Genomic DNA, 19,609 nt, shown 5'->3' on the forward strand with positions numbered 1-19,609 from the left:
CACACTCACACACACACAGTCACATACACACACACACTCTCACACAGTCATGCACACACACACACTGTCTCACACACACATACTCACAGTCACATGCACACAACCACACACACACACACACTCACACACACACACAGTCACACACACACACACACTCTCACACAGTCATGCACACACACACACTGTCTCACACACACATACTCACAGTCACACACACACACTCTGTCACACAGTCATGCACACACACACACTGTCTCACACACACACTCTCACACAGTCATGCACACACACATACTCACAGTCACATGCACACATACTCACAGTCACACACACACACACACGCTCTCACAGTCATGCACACACACACTGTCGCACACATACACTCACACACACACACACAGTCACGCACACACATACACACAGTCACGCACACACACACACACACTGTCTCACACACACACTGTCTCACACATACACTCACACACACACACAGTCACGCACACACATACACACACACAGTCACGCACACACACATACACACAGTCACGCACACACACACACACACTGTCTCACACATACACTCACACACACACACACAGTCACGCACACACACACACACACTGTCTCACACACACACTCTCACACACACACTCTCTCTCTCTCACTCACACACACACACATGGGGGCACATTGACCTTTACTGGAACCTCCCAGTGTCCCCTGCTTCAGTGCCGACATGTGTGCAAAGACTAGTCTCCAGGACTGCGTCCGCCTGCTTGGAGCTGGTGGAGTCTGAGTTCAGACTGAAGAGTGTGCTCAGTCACTCAGTCGTGTCCGACTCTCCGTGACCCCATGGACTGTAGCCCACCAGGCTCCTCTGTCCATGGGATTCTCCAGGCATGAATACTGAAGTGGGTTGGCATTTCCTCCTCTGGAGGATCTTCCCAACCCAGGGATCACACCTGTATCTCCTGCATCTGCAAAATTGCAGGCTGATTCTTTTACAGCCAAGCCACTGGGAAAACTCTCATATGGAAGAGCATGTTCAATTAAGTTTACTCTTGGTCAGTGTGTATCTGAGGAAGGACTTTACTTCTCATGATGTTTACATTAGAAGTGTCTTGTGGTACCCCCTTAAGAGTCAGATAAAAATAATGTGGCTCTCCAAGGACCAGGGGTAGAAATAGACTCCTAGTGCCATGTCTTTGAATTTTCTGGAAGAACTGGTTTTGTTTTGTTTTGTTTTATAAACATTATCCCTTTTCCTTCTGCAGCTGCCTGATGGTCAGACCCTCCCAATACCTCCCATCCTCCTGGCTGAACTGGGCAGTGACCCCAAGAAGCCCACGGTGTGCTTCTCCGGCCACACGGATGTGCAGCCTGCCAGACAGGAGGACAGGTGGCTCACGGACCCGTACACGCTGACGGAGGTGGATGGTCAGTGGTGAAGGATCACTCACAGAGCTTAATGGTTTGAGATGCAGTTCTGCCTCAGGTACCAGGTTTTACCTGTGGCTGTGAGGATTGGACAGAATGCAGTGCTCTTGGTTCACCAGTTGGTTCAATGAAGCTGATTTCTTTCATTTGTGAAAGAAACTATGAGCTTTTGTGCCCCTGGGTGAATTAAGTCCCCAGGATGGGAGTTCTTGTGTTTCACATATTTTCTTTTCAAAAAACATCAAATGTAATTATACTTTTAAAGACAAGAAGAAGAAAGATTAATGGAGACACCTGTGCACCCTTTTTCTTTCCCCTGATAATTGTAAAATCTCAGAGTGAGAGGCTGTGTTACCTGATATTTTGCAACAAATCCTCAGGTCTTTCTCAATGAACTGGGATAAAAATAGCTAACTACTATTAAGGCCAAAGGGCTCTGTATATTTTCAATTAGCTTACATTTGTTGACTAGCATACTATTTGTATATAAGAAATAAAACTTTGTGAGTTAAGAGCAAGACTGCTGCCTAGAAAAAGAGAGAACCTGATTCAAGCAATTATCTGCAAAACTACTTTTGTTTTTGATTCCCTCACTCAACCTGGCAGAGGCATCCATGCTTTTCTGAAAATTCTTCCCCCGTTTTTAAAGGAAAACTTTATGGCCGAGGAACAACAGACAACAAAGGACCTGTTTTAGCATGCATCAATGCGGTGAGCGCATTCAAGGCCCTGGACGAGGTAGGTGCTGGCTGCACTTGGGAGTGAGGATGGTGATGGTGATGATGACAGTGATGGTGATAGTGGTGATAGTGGTGATGATAGGACAGTAAGGATGATGATGATGGTGGTGATGGAGAGGATGGTGATGGTGGTGATGATAGTAAGGATGATGGTGATGGATATGATGGTGATGGTGTTGGTGATGGTGGTGATGGTGATGGAGATGATGGTGGTGGTGATGGTGGTGATGGTAGTGATGGTGATGGTGCTGATGAGGATGGAGATGATGGTGATATTGATGACGACAGTAATAATGATGGTGATGGTGATGATGATAGAGATGATGGTGATGGTGGTGATGGTGGTGATGGTGATGGAGAGGATGGTGATGGTGGTGATGACAGTAATGATGATGGTGATGATGGTGATAGTGATGGAGATGATGGTGATGGTGGTGATGGTGATGGAGATGATGGTGGTGGTGATGGTGGTGATGGTAGTGATGATGATAGTGCTGATGAGGATGGAGATGATGGTGATATTGATGATGACAGTAATGGTGATGGTGATGGTGATAGAGATGATGGTGATGGTGGTGATGACAGTAATGATGATGGTGATGATAGTGATAGTGATGGAGATGATGGTGATGGTGGTGATGAGGATGGAGGTGATGGTGATGGTGATGATGACAGTAATGATGATGGTTATGGTAATAGTGATGATGACAGTAAGGATGATGATGATGGAGATGATGGTGATGGTGTTGGTGATGGTGGTGATGGTGATGGAGATGATGGTGGTGGTGGTGGTGATGGTAGTGATGGTGATAGTGATAGTGATGGTGGTGATGGTGGTGATGGTGACAGTAAGGATGATGGTGATGGTGGTGATGGTGATGGTGGTGATGGTACTGGTGGCAATGACAGTAAGGATGATGGTGATGGTAATAGTGATGATGACAGTAAGGATGATGGTGACGGAGATGATGGTGATGGTGATGGTGGTGATGGTAGTGAATGGTGATGGTGCTGATGAGGATGGAGATGATGGTGACGTTGATGACAACAGTAATGATGATGGTGATGGTGATGGAGATGGTGGTGGTGGTGGTGATGATAGTGATGGTGATGGAAATGATGGTGATGGTGATAGAGATAGTGGTGATGGTGGTGATGGTGACATTAAGGATGATGGTGATGGTGTTGATGACGATGGAGATGATGGTGATGGTGACGACAGTGGCTATGGCAATGGTGGGCTATCCTATCTGGGGAGGACTGTGATGGGGGGTCCATCTCTGGGCACTGTGTCTATAGGAGAAACACAAGGCAAGTGGAGCAGCCCAGCCGTGCCCAATGCTGAGATCCTTGATGCTGCTTCTCCCAAATCCTGTCCATTGAACAGGCCCTGGCTTTGCTTCTGTTTTTTGCTGGAAGTGATTTCATCAGGTGCCAGAGACTCTCTCTCCTGAGAAGAAGCAGAAGAGAGGGTTTAAGTGCTCTCCACTTGACTGCTTTATCTCACTGAGCAAGACTAGCTTAATGAATCGGGACATCTTTCTGGCCGGGCCCTGTTGACCTGTTGTTCATGCGCTCCTCTAAATAAGCCCTTGGTTTCTTTCTCTCTCTTCAATTCTCTCTCCACTTTCTTAGTCTCGTTATCTTTCCTGCCTCACCAGTTTCCTCCTCTTTTTCTGTTCTTCTTCCTTAAGAAGAGGAAAACAATATTTATAAGTTTCTGTGCATGTGTGCTAAGCTACTTCAGTCATATCTGACTCTTGGGACTGTAGCCCTCCAGGCTCCTCTGTCCATGGGATTCTCTAGGCAAGAATACTGGAGTGGGTTGCTGTGCCCTCCTCCAGGGGATCTTCCCCACGCAGGGATTGAACCCGAGTCTTTTATGTCTCCTGCATTGGCAGGCGTGTTTTTTACCACTAGTGCCACCTGGGAAGTGCTGCATACATAATATATAATCCTCCATTCATCCTGTCTGTATGAAGGCAAAAAGCTAGTTTGGTTTTTAAATTTCAGTTCTGAAACTTACATAATCACAAACAAAGCGTATGAAGTCCTCATGGCCCTCAGACAAATCAGTTCATCTCTCCAAGCTTCACTTTCCTCATCTGTGGTCTATGATTGATCGTTTCTATCACCAGGCTTGTTGATTTTATTAAGTGAAGTTACACGTATAAAGTTTCTGTGGTACCTGCAAGTACGAGGCCCTTTATGAGCACTGGCTTCTTGCTTCCTTGTTCCCTCTCATCCCCTTCCTGTCTTGTTCAGCACACTTACACATACAGCACTTCTCTGGCTCATCTTAGCAAGAGGCAGGGAGAGTATTAATACCTGCCTCACATAAAGAAGTGGCTGTCATTCGAGAGGTGACATGGCTAGTCCCCGGCCCCTTGGGTGTTAAGGGACAGAACAGAGAGCCCTGGCTGCTGGTCTCACATCCTTCTCTTGACACTTAATAGCTACTGACTTGTATTTTATTAATCACATTTTGCCAGAAAATTCCAAGGCATTTAAACTGCTCCTTAGCAATTGTTTTCTAGTTAAATGTTAATAAAGAGCTTTCAAATATTAAAATTTCAGAACTTTAGCTTGACTTCCTAAGACACCTAGAAATATATTCAGGGAATGCACTGAGCAAATCTTTATCCCCAAATCCCCTTAACCAGCTAAGTGACCCAAGGTCACTTACTTTCTCAAACATAATCCCCCACTCGGCCTGCCTTTGTTCATGGGGGTGAGTCAGCGTCACTCATTACAACTAATTAGTATGTGTGTGCTGCCTCATCTGCACTGAATCACTTTTCAACCCCTACCGCTCCCATTTTGCCTCGTGTTCCAGGAAAAGCCATTGACCTCTCCTCTCCACGTGCCTCTCAAAGATATGAAGTTATACATTATAAAGATACAGGAAGATCAAAACCAAATGGGGGAAAGGCACATTGTAAAAATTTTAAAGGCGCCCTAATATTAACTAGAGAAAACCTCAAGTTCCATTTTGCTGCAAGATCAAAGCCTTTGAATAAGTTAAAAGGCAGATTGAGCTCACAGCTGAAAAATAACAGATACTTGAAATAAAAATTATCCCGAGGCTTAAACATTAGACAGCCTTTCAAAGGAAAGAGCTCTCATTTATCATGCTCAGGATTATGAGGACAGAAAAGAGACTTGGAATGGAGTAACCCTTCTGGAAAAAGTCCTCTTGGGGAGTGGAAGGATAGGGCCTCTCTGCAGGGCCAAGTGGAACCCTGTATTGTGGACATGGCCTTTTCTTTAGGAACGCCCTTCCCAGATCCTTGGTCACGAACATAAGTTTCCTGCCTCACTGGCCATTACCTTGGTTCCCTCACAACCTGAGTTAAAACTGCTTCATTGTAAACAGAGCTTGTGGGAATGTGTATAACAGTGCAGTGTATTTATGTTACACCCAAACACATCCTGGGTTTTCAAAACATGAAGGGCAAGGGGTCCACTCTCTCCTGCAGCATGATTTGCCCCATCGTTAATGCAGGGTCTCCCGGTGAACGTCAAATTCCTCATCAAAGGGATGGAGGAGGCCAGGTCTCTAGCCCTGGAGGAACTTGTCTGGAAAGAAAAGTCTGGGTTCTTCTCGAGTGTGGACTGCATTGTGATTTTGGACAACCTGTGGATTAGCCAGAGGAAGCCGGCACTCATCTATGGGACGCGGGGGAACAGCTACTTCACTGTGGAGGTATCTGCCAACCATGGCCGTCAGGGATGTGGGGGTGTCCACGCTGGGATCCTGGTGGGAAGATGGAGCAGACGCTGACCTGGCTGCTTGACCCGGTGTGGGGGAACCACGGGGTCTCAGGACTGGGGGGTCCATGAAGCCCCCCAACAGTGAATGCTTCTGTTTTGTCCATGTTTCTGGAGTGAAGAGGCAGAGGGGCTTGTGGCCAGGGGGATGGAGGAGAGATGCTGGGGCCAGAAGGAGGGATAAGAGCATGGGATCCCAGAGGAGCACTACCAACCCAAGGGCTGTGTTCACATTGCTGCCTGAGGAGTAAGTGAAGGATTCATCTGGCAGTGCTGTGAGATGGCGGGGCAGGGAAGGGCCAGCCAGGCAGGAAGGCTGAGAGGGAAGGAGCTGAAAACGATTTAAAAAACACACACACACACCCAAACTCATTAGAAATTGGGAGCTGGTTGGACACGGTGTGCATAGGAGGAGGCCAAGGTCATGAAGGGGATGGAATCACAGGTCCGCAGCCCTCCTGGAAACGACCGCTGAGGGAGGCATCTGTAGAAGATATTCCCTTCCAGACCTCCTCCAGTTCAGCAGCTGGGAGCATGCCAAAGTATTAAGTACCAAAGAAACAGAAGCCTTAGGTCTTGTGGGTGGGTCCAAGGTTAGACCTCGAGGGTGAGCACTGAGACCGTGGAGCCCATGAAGGAGCCACGTGGATCTCACTCCACGTGCAGAGGAAGGAGGCTCCAGGCTCACATTGGGGTGAGCAGACAGAAAAGCACTTATTAGAAGAGACAAGGAGACCTGTCCTGCAGGCAAGAGAGAACAAGCAGAAGGAAGTTTCTTGGAGAATTTCTCTGGAAGGAGGGCTGAGTAAGAGCTGGGGTGAAACCAAGAGGGAGACAGCTCCGTGAACATCACCATGGCCCGGGGTAGGGGGGTGGCTGGTGGTCTGGGACACAGCACTGCTGGAGGCGAGGCTGGGGGCGAAGCCAGTTTTAGGGAAGCCAGTGGGACATGAAGCCCCACGTCATGTGAGAGAAACACGGTGGGGGTGTCAGCTGACCCACCCGAGTCCTGAGGGCCGCCTGGGCGGGTCTGGTGCCAGGTGAGGGCTGTTGTCGAGTGGCCACAGCGGGAGCAGCTGCCTTCCCTTTGCCTGTCTTGCAGGTGAAGTGCCGGGATCAAGATTTCCACTCGGGGACCTTTGGTGGGATCCTCAATGAATCCATGGCGGATCTGGTCGCTCTTCTTGGTAACGTCCTATTTCACTTTTTAAGTCTCAAGGAATCTGCTAACGTGGTTCTGCTGGACTCGGCCCTTTCCTGCTCGGTTTCAGGCCAGCCCTGAATAAGGGCAGAGCAGAGGAAAACCTAGGGCTTCCCTGATAGTTCAGCTGGTAAAGAATCCACCTGCAACGCAGGAGACCCCGGTTTGATTCCTGGGTTGGGAAGGTCTACTGGAGATGGGATAGGCTACCCACTCCAGTATTCTTGGGCTTCCATTGTGTCTCAGCTGGTAAAGAATCTGTCTGCAATGTGGGAGACCTAGGTTCGATCCCTGGGTTGGGAAGATTCTCTGGAGAACGGAAAGGCTACCCACTCCAGTATTCTGGCCTGGAGAATTCCGTGGACTGTGTAGTCCATGGCATTGCAAAGAGTCAGACACGACTGAGCGACTTTCAGAGGATAACCTAAAGCTCCTGAGGCTTATTACATCCATGTTATTTATTTCCAAGGATTGAAACCCTCTCTCAACCCACCCCCTTTTCATTTACTGGGTGTCACAACACATCTGGCCATCCTCGGGGATGGTGGTGGACAGACCCTTCCGGAAAAGCATCCAGAGCCATTGCTCAGTCTGCCCGCGCCTCTTGGCTTCTGTCCGTGGGTCCCCAGGACCCCACGTGGCTCAGGGACACCAGTGAGTCTGTTGCAGCATCAGGGAGCCCTTCCGGGGCCCGAGAGTGGCTCTTGTCTGACACTTGGAAATGAACTGTCCGAGGAGACACACATGCTGACCGAGCAAGATACTTCACTGGGAAGGGGCCCCCGGGGGGACCGCGGCAGGGTAAGGGACCCAGGAGGACTGCTCTGCCATGTGGCTCGTGGTCCTGGGTTTTATGCTGATGGGATTTGTTTCCGGGTGGTCTCTGGCCAATCATTCTGACTTAGGGTCCTTCCTAGTGGCACAGGCATCACTCAGCCAAGGTGGATGCCAGCGAGGAGGATCCTGGGGGGTTGATAGGATGAGTGGCATCTCCATTTGACCTTTCCTGTAATTCTTCTGGTTTGTGGTGGTTTGCTGATTCTGCGTTCCTTACCAGCACGTCCTGTTGTAAAGCAACTCAGGCAGATGGTGACTATGGTGCCTGGCCTGGGTGGGCGGTTTCAGTCAGTGTTTCCCCTAACAAGTTTGCTCGCTGCCCCCCAACCCTCATCCTTAACTTCTCTGGTGGTGGGCCTGGTGGATTCAGGTGAATGTAAGTGTGTGTGTGTGTGTCTCTGTCTGTGTCCAGGGAGCCTGCTCACCCTGCCTGACTCACTGTAGCTCTCACCTACACCTGGACAGCCCAGCAGTCAGATGGATCGTGGAGCTGAAGGAAGCTACATCTGCAGGGTGGCTTGCACAGTCCTGGCAGGGACTCTGCACATGCTGTAATAACTTGTTGCTGTTGTTCACTCAGTGATGTCCAACTCTTTGTGATCCCATGGGCTGCAGCACGCCAGTCTTCCCAGTCCTTCACTATCTCCCAGAGTTTGCTCAAACTCATGTCCCTTGAGTCAGTGATGCCATCCAACCATCTCATCCTCTGTCATCCCCTTCTGCCTTGACCTTGAATCTTTCCCAGCAATCAGGTCTTTTCCAATGAGTCAGTTCTTCGCATCAGGTAGCGAAAGTATTGGAGTTTCAACTTCAGCATCAGTCCTTCCAGCAAATATTCAGGGTTTATTTCCCTTAGGATTGACTGGTTTGGTCTCCTTTCAGTCCAAGGGACTCCAAGGGTCTTCTCCAACATCACAGTTCAAAAACATCAATTCAAGTCATAATTTGCTTCTTTTTTTAAAGAGAGGTTTTCAGGTTAGACAAGCTTCAGACCCCACAACATCTGGATCTTTCTCACCTGGATAAAGGTTGACTTTGTGCAAATTTCACAAGCCCCTTTGGGAAAATGGCCAGAAAGCATTCCAGTATTCTTGCCTGGAGAGTTGTATGGACAGAGGAGCCTGGAGGGCAAAGTCCATGGGGTCATGAAGAGTTGGACAGTACTGAAGCCACCTAGCACGCATGCACCCTCTCTGGGGATCAATTAGCAAAGACCCCTGCTTTTCGCGCCTTGACACAGTGCTACCTCAGCCCTACACGCTCACACCTCGGTGGCCTGGGGCCTCCTCCTGGAAACCACCAGCCCTCCAGCAGACCTGCTGGGCAGTCGCCCCCTAGTCTTCAGCGTCACTTTATTCTAGTGCATCCTGCTCCTTCATTACCCAATGAAATAGCGAAATCCATCTATTGTCTGTGCTCTATCTTCTGTCTGCCTATTCATCTATCACCTATTTTTTAAGGCCTTCTAGTTTTCCTACAATATAACTCTTGGACAGTATTTTCCATGCTTGATGGTTTCAGACAGAAAATAGCGAGCTGTTTTTCTTTAAAGTGTTTAAATTGTTTCCAGAAGAATTCAGATAGCATACAACTTAATATTTTTGTTTTGCAGGGTAGGGGGAGATAAAATAATCTCTGTTTTACCAGACTCATCCTCAGCTGCCTCCCCGCATGGAATGCGTGGCATCCCTGCGTCTTTGGGACTGCATTTAGAGGTCTCCCCACCTGCCCCAGGCACTACTGCCTCACTGCATCTTGGTAGACTGTGGTTTTGCCCAGACCTGGAATTCCATTCAGCCCTGCCAGGGCACAGACTCTGCTAGGAAAAGTCCCACTAGGGTCCTGACAGGATGAAAAGCACATGTTTTCACTTTGTTTTTGAAACAAATCAGATACTTACTCCCCCCAGCTGGCATGGGGAAGGCTGCTTCCATCCCAAGAAAACAGAGATTTATAGGACTGGGCCCCCAGGGCATTTCTGCTGGAGGAAGTGGTGAGCTGCTCCGACCGCAGCCTCAGGTCTCAGATGTCTGTTTGAATCGCCCGTGCCCCACTCAGGGGTGAGGTCTGGCCGCTCCAGCTAAATGGGCACCATGACCCGGACCCTGGGCATCCTGGCTTCTGCTGCCCTTGGCGTTTCAGACACACGTGTCGGTTCTCACCACTGACTGCGCCGCCCCCCTCGGCTGGCCCCACAGGCTGGCCCAGGTGGTCCAACCGCTGGTTCCTTACCTGTGTTTTTCCAGCTGCGTTACCAGCAGGTCTGTCTACCATTCACCTTTGTCCTCGAAGACGAGCCTGGCAGCGGAAGTTTAGGTTCAGGGACAGTAAAGACTCAATGACTGTGTCACTGGTGGGACTTTTAAGTTTGGTGCTGTTTTCATCAGGGTGACAGAAGTTCAGTTCAGTTCAGTTGCTCAGTCATGTCTGACTCTTTGCGACCCCATGGACTGCAGCACGCCAGGCCTCCCTGTCCCTCACCAACTCCTGGAGCTTACTCAAACTCATGTCCACTGAGTCAGTGATACCATCCAACCATCTCATCCTCTGTCATCCCCTTCTCCTCCCACTTTCAATCTTTCCCAGCATCAGGGTCTTTTCCAATGAGTCAACTCTTCACATGAGGTGGCCAAAGTATTGGAGTTTCAGCTTCAGCATCAATCCTTCCAATGAACACCCAGGACTGATCTCCTTTGGATGGACTGGTTGGATCTCCTTGCAGTCCAAGGGGCTCTCAAGAGTCTTCTCCAACACCACAGTTCAAAAGCATCAATTCTTCAGTTCTCAGGCTTCTTTATTGTCCAACTCTCACATCCATACATGATCACTGGAAAAACCATAGCCTTGACTAGACAGACCTTTGTGGGCAAAGTAATGTCTCTGCTTTTTAATATGCTGCCTAGGTTGGTCATAGCTTTTCTTCCAAGGAGCAAGGGGAGACAGAAGCGGATTGTAAGTCAGTTACAGCCAGTCCAGGTCTGTCGGTGCCCAATTTATTTTTGACTTCAATTTTACTAGTGAGTTTGCATCATTTATTTGATATATGATACTCCTTATTGGGCTAAATGAGGGGAATTCATAACTCAGGACCCTCGGGGGCCGATAAGCACACAGCATCTACAAGTACATCCCTGAAAAACAGTTACGGTTGTATTTGTTTATAATGAATGTATATTATATAATAGGGTCTTTAATTTCTTTTTTATAATGAATATTTGTTCTTTAATGGTACCTGTGTTACAGTTTTTGCCTTATGAGCTATGGGGCTTTGGTGAAGCAGATTAACAGTCCAGAAACAATCATGTCCCTCCTAAGGCTCCTCTCCAGGGCTAGGACCCTGCACACATGTAACTGCCCCCGCGCCCGCCCCCGTGTGTCTCGCAGGCAGCCTGGTGGACAAGTCTGGCTGCATCCTGGTCCCTGGGCTCTATGAGCACGTGGCCCCTGTTACAGAAGAGAAGAGGATGTACGAGGCCATCGACCTGGACGTGGGCGAGTTCCGGAGCAGCAGCCGGGTTAAGGGGCTCCTATTTGACACCAAGGTAGGTCACGCCTCGACGGGAAATCTGCAAGAGGAGTGCCGAGAACCCGTGCTTTCCCAGTGCCTGGTTTGCCATGCGCTGCCATTCTGCACATCTCAGAGCTGGGAGCACACGCTCATTAGGGCAGCTTTTCCTTTCAGGGTCCCATCCCAGGGGCAAGATCAGCTGGCCCTTTTCTTGGGGTCCGTCCGGCATGGGCCTCGGGCGGCCTGACTCACGGCCGCGTGTTTCTAGTCGGTTTATGAGACTCAACCCCATGCCAGCCCTCAGCCAGTGAGTTGAGCTTCCTGTCTGTTTAGAGGTTGAGATCGGCTGAGATTATTTCAGTTCCAAGATCCCTAATTGTTTTTTTTTTTTAAATTTTAAAAATTTAAATTAATTTTAAATTTTAAATAAATTTAAATTTATTTTAAATTTTAAAAAAGTGCTGCCATATGACCCAGCAATCCCACTTCTTGGCATACACACCAAGGAAACCAGATCTGAAAGAGACACGTGCACCCCAATGTTCATCGCAGCACTGTTTATAATAGCCAGGACATGGAAGCAACCCAGGTGCCCATCAGCAGATGAATGGATGAGGAAGCTGTGGTACATATACACCATGGAATATTACTCAGCCATTAAAAAGAATTCATTTGAATCAGTTCTAATGAGATGGATGAAACTGGAGCCCATTATACAGAGCGAAGTAAGCCAGAAAGATAAAGACCATTACAGTATACTAACACATATATATGGACTTTAGAAATATGGTAATGATAACCCTATATGCAAAACAGAAAAAGAGACTCAGATGTATAGAACAGACTTGTGGACTCTGGGAGAAGGCGAGGGTGGGATGTTTCAAGAGAACAGCATTGAAACATGTATATTATCTAGGGTGAAACAGATAACCAGCCCAGGTTGGGTACATGAGACAAGTGCTAGGGCCTGGTGCACTGGGAAGACCCAGAGGGATCGGGTGGAGAGGGAGGTGGGAGGGGGGACTGGGATGGGGAATACATGTAAATCCATGGCTAATTCATTTCAATGTATAACAAAAACTACTGTAATGATGTAAAGTAATTAGCCTCCAACTAATAAAAAAAAAAAATAAATGAATCTAAAAAAAAAAAAAAAATGATTGGCCAAAGGAAACCTGGAAGAAATGCCCATGTAAGTGATTTAAACTGCCACAAGCGTGTGACTCAGGGACTCTCCCTCTGAGATTGCTTATGTGTCTATCCACACATGCATGCATGCTATGTCGCTTCAGTCGTGTCTGACTCTATGCGACCCCATACATACTGTACTCTTTTTCCTGCAAATAAACACTTTACGTTTCACTAAAAAAAAAAAAATAAAAAATAAAAAAGACAAAACTAGAGCTTTAGGATTTAATCTGTAAATTCTCCATCACTGCCTCAGTGTAGTAAATAAGCCCACAGCCAAAAGCATTGGCTACTGGCAAATCTGTGCTTCCCAGGTGGCGCTTGTGGTAAAGAACCTGCCTGCCGGTGTAGGAGAGAAAGAGACATAGGTTCGATCCCTGGATTGGGATGATCCCCTGGATGAGGTCATGGCAACCCACCCCAGTATTCTTGCCTGGAGAGTCCCACAGACAGAGTAGCCACAGGATCGCAAAGAGTCGGACACGACTGAAGTGACTGAGCACGCACTGGCCAGTTTAGATTTCTTCATTTTCCCTTCTACTTCTCCTCCTTTTAAGAAACAAAACCCGCTTGCCCCTCCAGTTGATGGGTCACTCTGGCTGGTTCCTGGGGGGGAATCTCCAGGGGAGGGAGGGACCCTGAACAGAAGTGGGGAGTTTATTATCACGAAGTATATCTGTTTGCTCAGACTGGCTTTCTGGGGGCTACCGGCTCAAAGGTCGGCAGATTTCTTTGAAGGCTTCTGGAAAACAAAATGCATTTAGCACACAAGTTATCACTGGAATGACTGGGGACAGAAATTTATAATCGAACCCCAGTTCTAACTGCAGACTTCAGAGCTGGCGTGATGAGGGGCTGTGGTCGGCGGAAGCAGCTCGGGCAGGTCTCGGGTCCTTGGGGAAGCCCACCCATACTGTCATCCAGGCCTGTCTCAGTAAGGTGATAATTAGCCTGTCGTGAGCAGTATTGCAGGCATACAGACACTGGTGAACACGCGATACCACTCGATCGGGTTTTAATGAAACGTTCTTCTCTGTAATAAATGATTTTATCTCATAGGAGGAACTTCTAATGCACCTGTGGAGGTACCCATCTCTTTCTATCCATGGGATTGAGGGTGCGTTTCATGAGCCTGGAGCCAAAACAGTCATTCCTGGCCGAGTCATAGGAAAATTCTCCATCCGGTTAGTGCCGCACGTGGATATGTCTGTGGTGGAGACCCAGGTAACTGTGTGCCGAGTTCTCTGCCCGTGCCCGAGTGCCGCACACCACAGTGTAGGGGCAGATCAGTTGTTAGCATTGAAGTATCATTCTTTTTTCCAATGGAAAAGGGACTGGAACAAACGTCAAGAAACTGATAGAAATTTTTGTTTGGTGAAAATCTCTCTGCTCAATTATATGCAATTACAGTAGTCAGATAAGTGACCATTTGGAGTTGGAGTGATGGGAAATTTTTAAAGAGTAAATGGTAGACATGAAGGCAGGATTGGTTTTCCATCCAGATGGAGCAGCTAACTGCCCGCGGCTGGATTGAGCCGGAAAAATCTGCAGCCGCAGTCATCAGTTTGTCTGAAATCTACTCTCTGAACGCAGCCATTTTAATGACAACGTTATCTGGCGGGAGTTCAGTGTCTAAATTATCCACCAAGTGTCAGTTCACTCAAGTTTAATGGAAAGTAGACTCTGAATAAATGTGCTCAGGAAACACCTCATCCCATCCCTTTCTGTCCCTGTGTTCTATCCCTTTTATTGTTGATCGCATCCACACACTCCCTCCCCCTCCTCCCTCCCCTCCCCCTCCTCCTTCCTCCCCCTCCTCCCTCCCCTCCCCCTCCTCCCTCCTTCCCTTTTCGGACTTACTGTGCCTCTTTCTATAACATACAGATTCCAGGAGGGCAGGCACAACCTGCTTTTGCTCACAGCTGTGACCAGCTGAGTGCTGACCCAGGACACGTGACAGATGTCCACTGGCATCTGCTGAAGCCAAAAGTGGAAGGATTTTTTGTTCTGTTTTTGCCACGTCACATGGCCTGTGGGATCCCAGTTCCCTGACCAGAGACTGAACCCGGGCGCTCGGCAGTGATAGTGTGGAGTCCCAACCCCTGGACCCCCAGGAGTTCCCTGGAAGGACTATTTCAGAGTCTGAAGTTACTCTCGGAGGAGTTCCCTAGTAGCAGCTAACAGAACCGAGGGGAGAGAAGGACACTGATGGCCAGGCTCCTTCACAGCTTAGCTCAGAACTGCTCCCACTTCTGGGAAATTTCCAAATGTATGATGTTCCGCAAATTGTCATGAAGGTACTGATAAGTCCAAAGAGGGCAATCAGTCATCAGATGAAGTTATACTTGCATTATGTTTCATAACTAGCAAAATTCCAAATAACCAGATGCTAACAGACATCGTGCTGAGGAGGGGTTGGGGCGGGGCTGGCCTTGGAGAGTCTAGGGGAGGAAGGGGGGTGAGACCCAGTGTTGCTCCCATCAGATGAAACCCCCCCGCTCACCCCCGAATCCTGGAGAGCCTGCTCACTCCAGGCCAGCCCTCCAGAAGAACTCAGGCAAAGCCCAAAACACTCAAAATTTGTCGGGTTGAGGTTTAATCAGTTTCCAGATGAAAGACGACTGTGCATTCATGGTATGAGAGAATTACTTGAAGGTTTCTCTTACACCTGAAAATGTTACCTTTCAGGTGAAGCAGCATCTTGAATACATATTCTCCAAAAGAAACAGCTCCAACCAGATGACTGTTTCCACGGCACTAGGACTGCACCCGTGGATTGCAAATATTAGCGACCATCAGTATCTTGCATAAAAAAGAGCCATCAAAACAGGTTGGACTTAAGATATTTTGAGTTGCCAGTTTACCATGGGGGGTGATGCCTGGTGGAGCAGTGGATAAGGCAGGGTAAGGTTAAAACCTCAGCGTCATTGTCCTTTTCCTATGGGCTGTATTACCATGCACAATGTTCTGTCTCATGAGTCTTCTCTATTACCTTCCTCATTTTATAAATAAGGCCTGAAGAGACAAAGTAATTTGCTGAAGGGCTCCCAGCTATTAGTGGAAAAGCCAGCATTTAAGCTCACACCAGGAGACTTGAATTTTGGGGAAAATGATGGACTTGAAAACCTCCAGTGCTCATGGAAATGATGGGAGTGTGGAAAGAGTTAGCCGCTCAGTCATGTCTGACTCTTTGCGACCCCATGGACTACAGCCCACCAGGCTGCTCTGTCCATGGGATTTTCCAGGGATGAACACTGGAGTGGGTTGCCATTTCCTTCTCCAAGAGGTCTTCCTGACCCAGGAAATGATGACTAATATTTTAAAACATCCTTTTAAAGGCACAGTTGAAGCTGTATGAAAGTAAAGGAAATCCTCTGGGATTAAACATGAAGCAGCTAAGATTTAGTGGAATGAGCAAGCTGACACCAGGCTGCCCGGCAGGAATTTGCTCTTCCTGGTCACAAGGCGCTGTGGGTATTAATGGTCTCAGGGCATCAGGAAGCAGAAAACAAGACCCTCTATATCAGGCAGGGCATTCTCCAGGAGCCAGGCTCATCCTGGAGGGGTGTGTGTATGTGTCAGCTTGACCCTCCTTGCTTGGGTTTTGTGTGAACACAGGGTCCCCCCGTGAGACTGTTTAACCATGGACCCATTTTGGCATGGGTTTGGGTCTCTATTCCCACCATATATGGTCTTGTTCTTCTGAAGCCCTTGCCGGACTGCCTGGCTGGTGCAAACAGCCCCAAGGCAGGAACGAGCTTCCACTGAAGCAGCTTCCTGGATATGAGCTTCTTGTACAAAATCACAAAACACACGAGAAACTCAGTTCCAGCCCATCTGAATCTAAACCCAGTGGTCCTTCTCCAGAGATGGGGAGTAGCTTTATTTGTAACTTCCTCCATGGTGCCTCTTTCGACTTTCGTACTGACAGGATCCTGTGAGTGGTGAGCAGGGGACACGTGTCTGGGCCCTGGCTGCTGGGGGAGAAGGAATAGCCAGCCTTGTTTCAGCAGGAATGGGACACTGCCAACAATTACAAAATGAGGGGCTCTCCTAAAAGCGGGGGTGGGGGCCTTGGGGGTCTGTCCAAATGTGAGACGGGAAGATACTGATACTTGTTTATATAGATCCATGTGCTACGTTGCAGAGGGGCCCTGGGGCACTCCCCTAACAATGGCAAGCTGGAACTTGGAGTCCAGACCTCCTTGGAGCCCTCACTCTCTATCAGGATGGTCAATCCAGGGACACAGACATTAACCATCAGAGGACAAGTCCAAGACTTAGAGCTACATAATCATCCCCACTGCCAAGTGAAGAAAAGAGGAGGAAGGGTTAGCATGATAAAGGAACTGCCGCTGAAGAGAGGCATGTGATTGAAATGTCGAGACCTGACCTACTGTTGCAGGGAAGCTTAGGCAGCTTAGGGCCTATCTGTGTGCTGGACCATTCTGCTAACAACATTCACTGTCTTTATTCACCTTCACACCTTGCTCTGTGGATGAGAAAGTCCTGGGGCAGATTCTCTTTTGTGACTTTGCTTCGTTGTTCATTCCTGCTCTGTCACCTGCAACTTGTCCTCTAGCCTGGAAGGTCTCAACTCATTGCTTTCTAGACCTTAGGATATCCATTAATACTATTTCCTGAAGTACCTTGAAAGTTGAGTACACAAACACTGAGACATTCAGGTGACAGTTGAGTACAGCTATTTATTTATATGTTGATTACAAATAAAAATAAAAACAAAAAGAAGTCCCACTTTCCCAATAGTTAATTCATGTAGCAACCATAAAAGTGGGTACACCGTCTCATGGTGTTTAGCTCGTTTAGCTCCTGCTTCCAACCGTGAGAAAGCATCAGACAAAGTTAATCGGGGGGACATTTTACACAACAGCCAATCAGCACTCTACAAGAGGGTCCAGTTCATGAAAGTCAAAGAGAGGTGTGAATCTGTCACAAGCTTGAGGAGACTCAGGAGTGATGACAAAATGTACTGTGGGAGTCTGGGCTCAATCCTGGAACAAAAAAAGGGGAAATGTGGTAAAATTCCATTCAGGCCTGAGTCTAGCTATTAATAACAATGTTACTCAGTGTTAATTTCCTATTGTTGATAACTACAGTGGTTCTATGATAACGTTAGGGAAAGTAAAGGATATATGGGAACTCTGTACTGATTTTTGCAACTTCTCTGTAAGTATAAAATTAGTTCAAATTTAAAAACATTTAAAACTATATTTAAATTTTTTTTAACATTTATTTATTTTGGGCTGTGCTGGGTCTTTGTTGCTGCTAGGATTACTCTTTAGTTTAGATTACTCTTTAGTGGGAGTACTTTGCACAGTGGTAGCTTCTGCCGTGGCGGGGAATGAGCTCCAGGAGAGCAGGCTCTAAAGCAGAGGCTTGGTAGTTGTGGCCTCTGGGCTTAGTTGCTCTACGACGTGTGGGATCATCCTGCACCAGGGACTGAACCCGTGTCTCCTGCGTCAGCAGGCAGATTCTTTACCACTGAGCTACCAGAGAAGCCCCTAAAAATAAGTTTTTAAAAAGTACATAACTGTAAAGAAGACAACTGTGGTTTTCTTCTTGACTCTTTTGATGATTTTAGAATATATATTATGTGGAATCAAGAAGCTTTTTATCCTAAGTATCAAATTTTTAATGATTTTTTTAAAAAGAAAAGACAAAGTAAGCAGTACATTCGAGGAGATTGCTTGGGGGTGGTCTTGCCATTGTTTTATTCACATGCCTGCCTTTCCTGCATTTCAGTGTTTGGGACAGAGCCAGATATGATCCGGGATGGGTCAACCATACCCATCGCCAAGACCCTCCAGGACACCACCCAGAAGAGTGTGATAATGCTGCCGCTGGGTGCTGTGGATGATGGAGAGCACTCTCAGAACGAGAAGATCAACAGGTGAATGGACCCCGTGGGCGCTGGTGCCTCCCTGTACAAGCCTGGGGTCTCCACGCTGGTGACCCCAGACAGGCTGCATCCTCTAGTTGGAATGTGCATCATCAAGGCTTCCTGTTTAAATTATAGACCCATTTTCCTCTGTCATTTGAGCAGGAGTAACAGTGTCTCTTATTTCTTTTGTTAGGTGGAACTACATACAGGGATCCAAATTATTTGCTGCCTTTTTCCTAGAGATGGCAAAGCTGCGTTCATCATGGTAGAAACCTTACAGTCTCCATCTGAACTGCTAACAGATTCACCTTTCACATGACCCTGGGCAAGAACAGAATCTAAATATCCAGAGAATTTTGCTCTCAAAAATAATGTTTCCCCTCCAATTTTAGAGTGTCCCTGGACTTTTGGACCAGTAATAAAATATTTCCGAGGCACAGACATTGGATATGGTTTAATGTCGCGGCTGCACACCTTTCTGAAGTCACAGCCACCTTGGACAAGTTGCTTTCCCACGTCCTGCTGCAGTCCTCTCTGCCTTGGGCTTGCAGTGCCCTTCAGGGTGAGGACAAGCCTCTGACTACGTTCTCTGCTTGCAATTCCATTGATGTGATCCCGGTTTGTGCTCCAGGCCTCTAAGTGCTCAAGAGACACAATCATTCCGCCCACTGACTGTCCATCCTATGTCACCCTTGCTCTTACCATAACGTCCCCTTGCTCTTGTTGATAAATGTGTTGGTCTCCTGCACTGACTACTATGATTCCCCTGTGGGTTCCCAGCTAGAGGAGTTACTAAAACGTGTTCATGTGCTAAGCTGCTTCAGTTGTGTCCAACTCCTTGTGACCCCATGGACTGTAGCGCACCAGGCTCCTCGTCCGTGTGATTTCCCCAGGCAAGAATACTGGTGAAAGTGAGTTACTCACTTGTGTCTGACTCTTTGTGACCCCATGGACGGTACAGTCCATGGAATTCTCCAGGCCAGGATACTGGAGTGGGTAGCCATTCCCTCTCCAGGGGATCTTCC

General features: G+C 47.9%; 1 protein-coding gene across 2 annotated transcripts in view; it reads left to right on the forward strand.

The window, feature by feature from the left end:
- CNDP1 (carnosine dipeptidase 1) overlaps positions 1-19,402 on the forward strand; it is a 31,055-nt gene extending 11,653 nt beyond the window's left edge. Inside the window, exons 4-12 of one of the 2 annotated variants that reach the window (XM_070452981.1) lie at positions 1,275-1,437; positions 2,087-2,175; positions 5,683-5,883; positions 7,051-7,135; positions 11,371-11,528; positions 13,742-13,906; positions 15,371-15,512; positions 18,446-18,593; positions 18,778-19,402. In XM_070452981.1, coding sequence (XP_070309082.1) covers positions 1,275-1,437; positions 2,087-2,175; positions 5,683-5,883; positions 7,051-7,135; positions 11,371-11,528; positions 13,742-13,906; positions 15,371-15,493 — 984 coding nt within the window. In that variant the 3' untranslated portion in view covers positions 15,494-15,512; positions 18,446-18,593; positions 18,778-19,402. Of the gene's footprint in view, positions 1-1,274; positions 1,438-2,086; positions 2,176-5,682; positions 5,884-7,050; positions 7,136-11,370; positions 11,529-13,741; positions 13,907-14,566; positions 14,980-15,370; positions 15,513-18,445; positions 18,594-18,777 lie in introns of those variants that run through there. The other variant, XM_070452980.1, reaches the window with a different exon arrangement.
- Positions 19,403-19,609: the final 207 nt, after the last annotated feature.

The sequence above is a fragment of the Odocoileus virginianus genome, chromosome 22 (assembly GCF_023699985.2).
Source record: "Odocoileus virginianus isolate 20LAN1187 ecotype Illinois chromosome 22, Ovbor_1.2, whole genome shotgun sequence".
Classification (NCBI taxonomy): domain Eukaryota; kingdom Metazoa; phylum Chordata; class Mammalia; order Artiodactyla; family Cervidae; genus Odocoileus; species Odocoileus virginianus.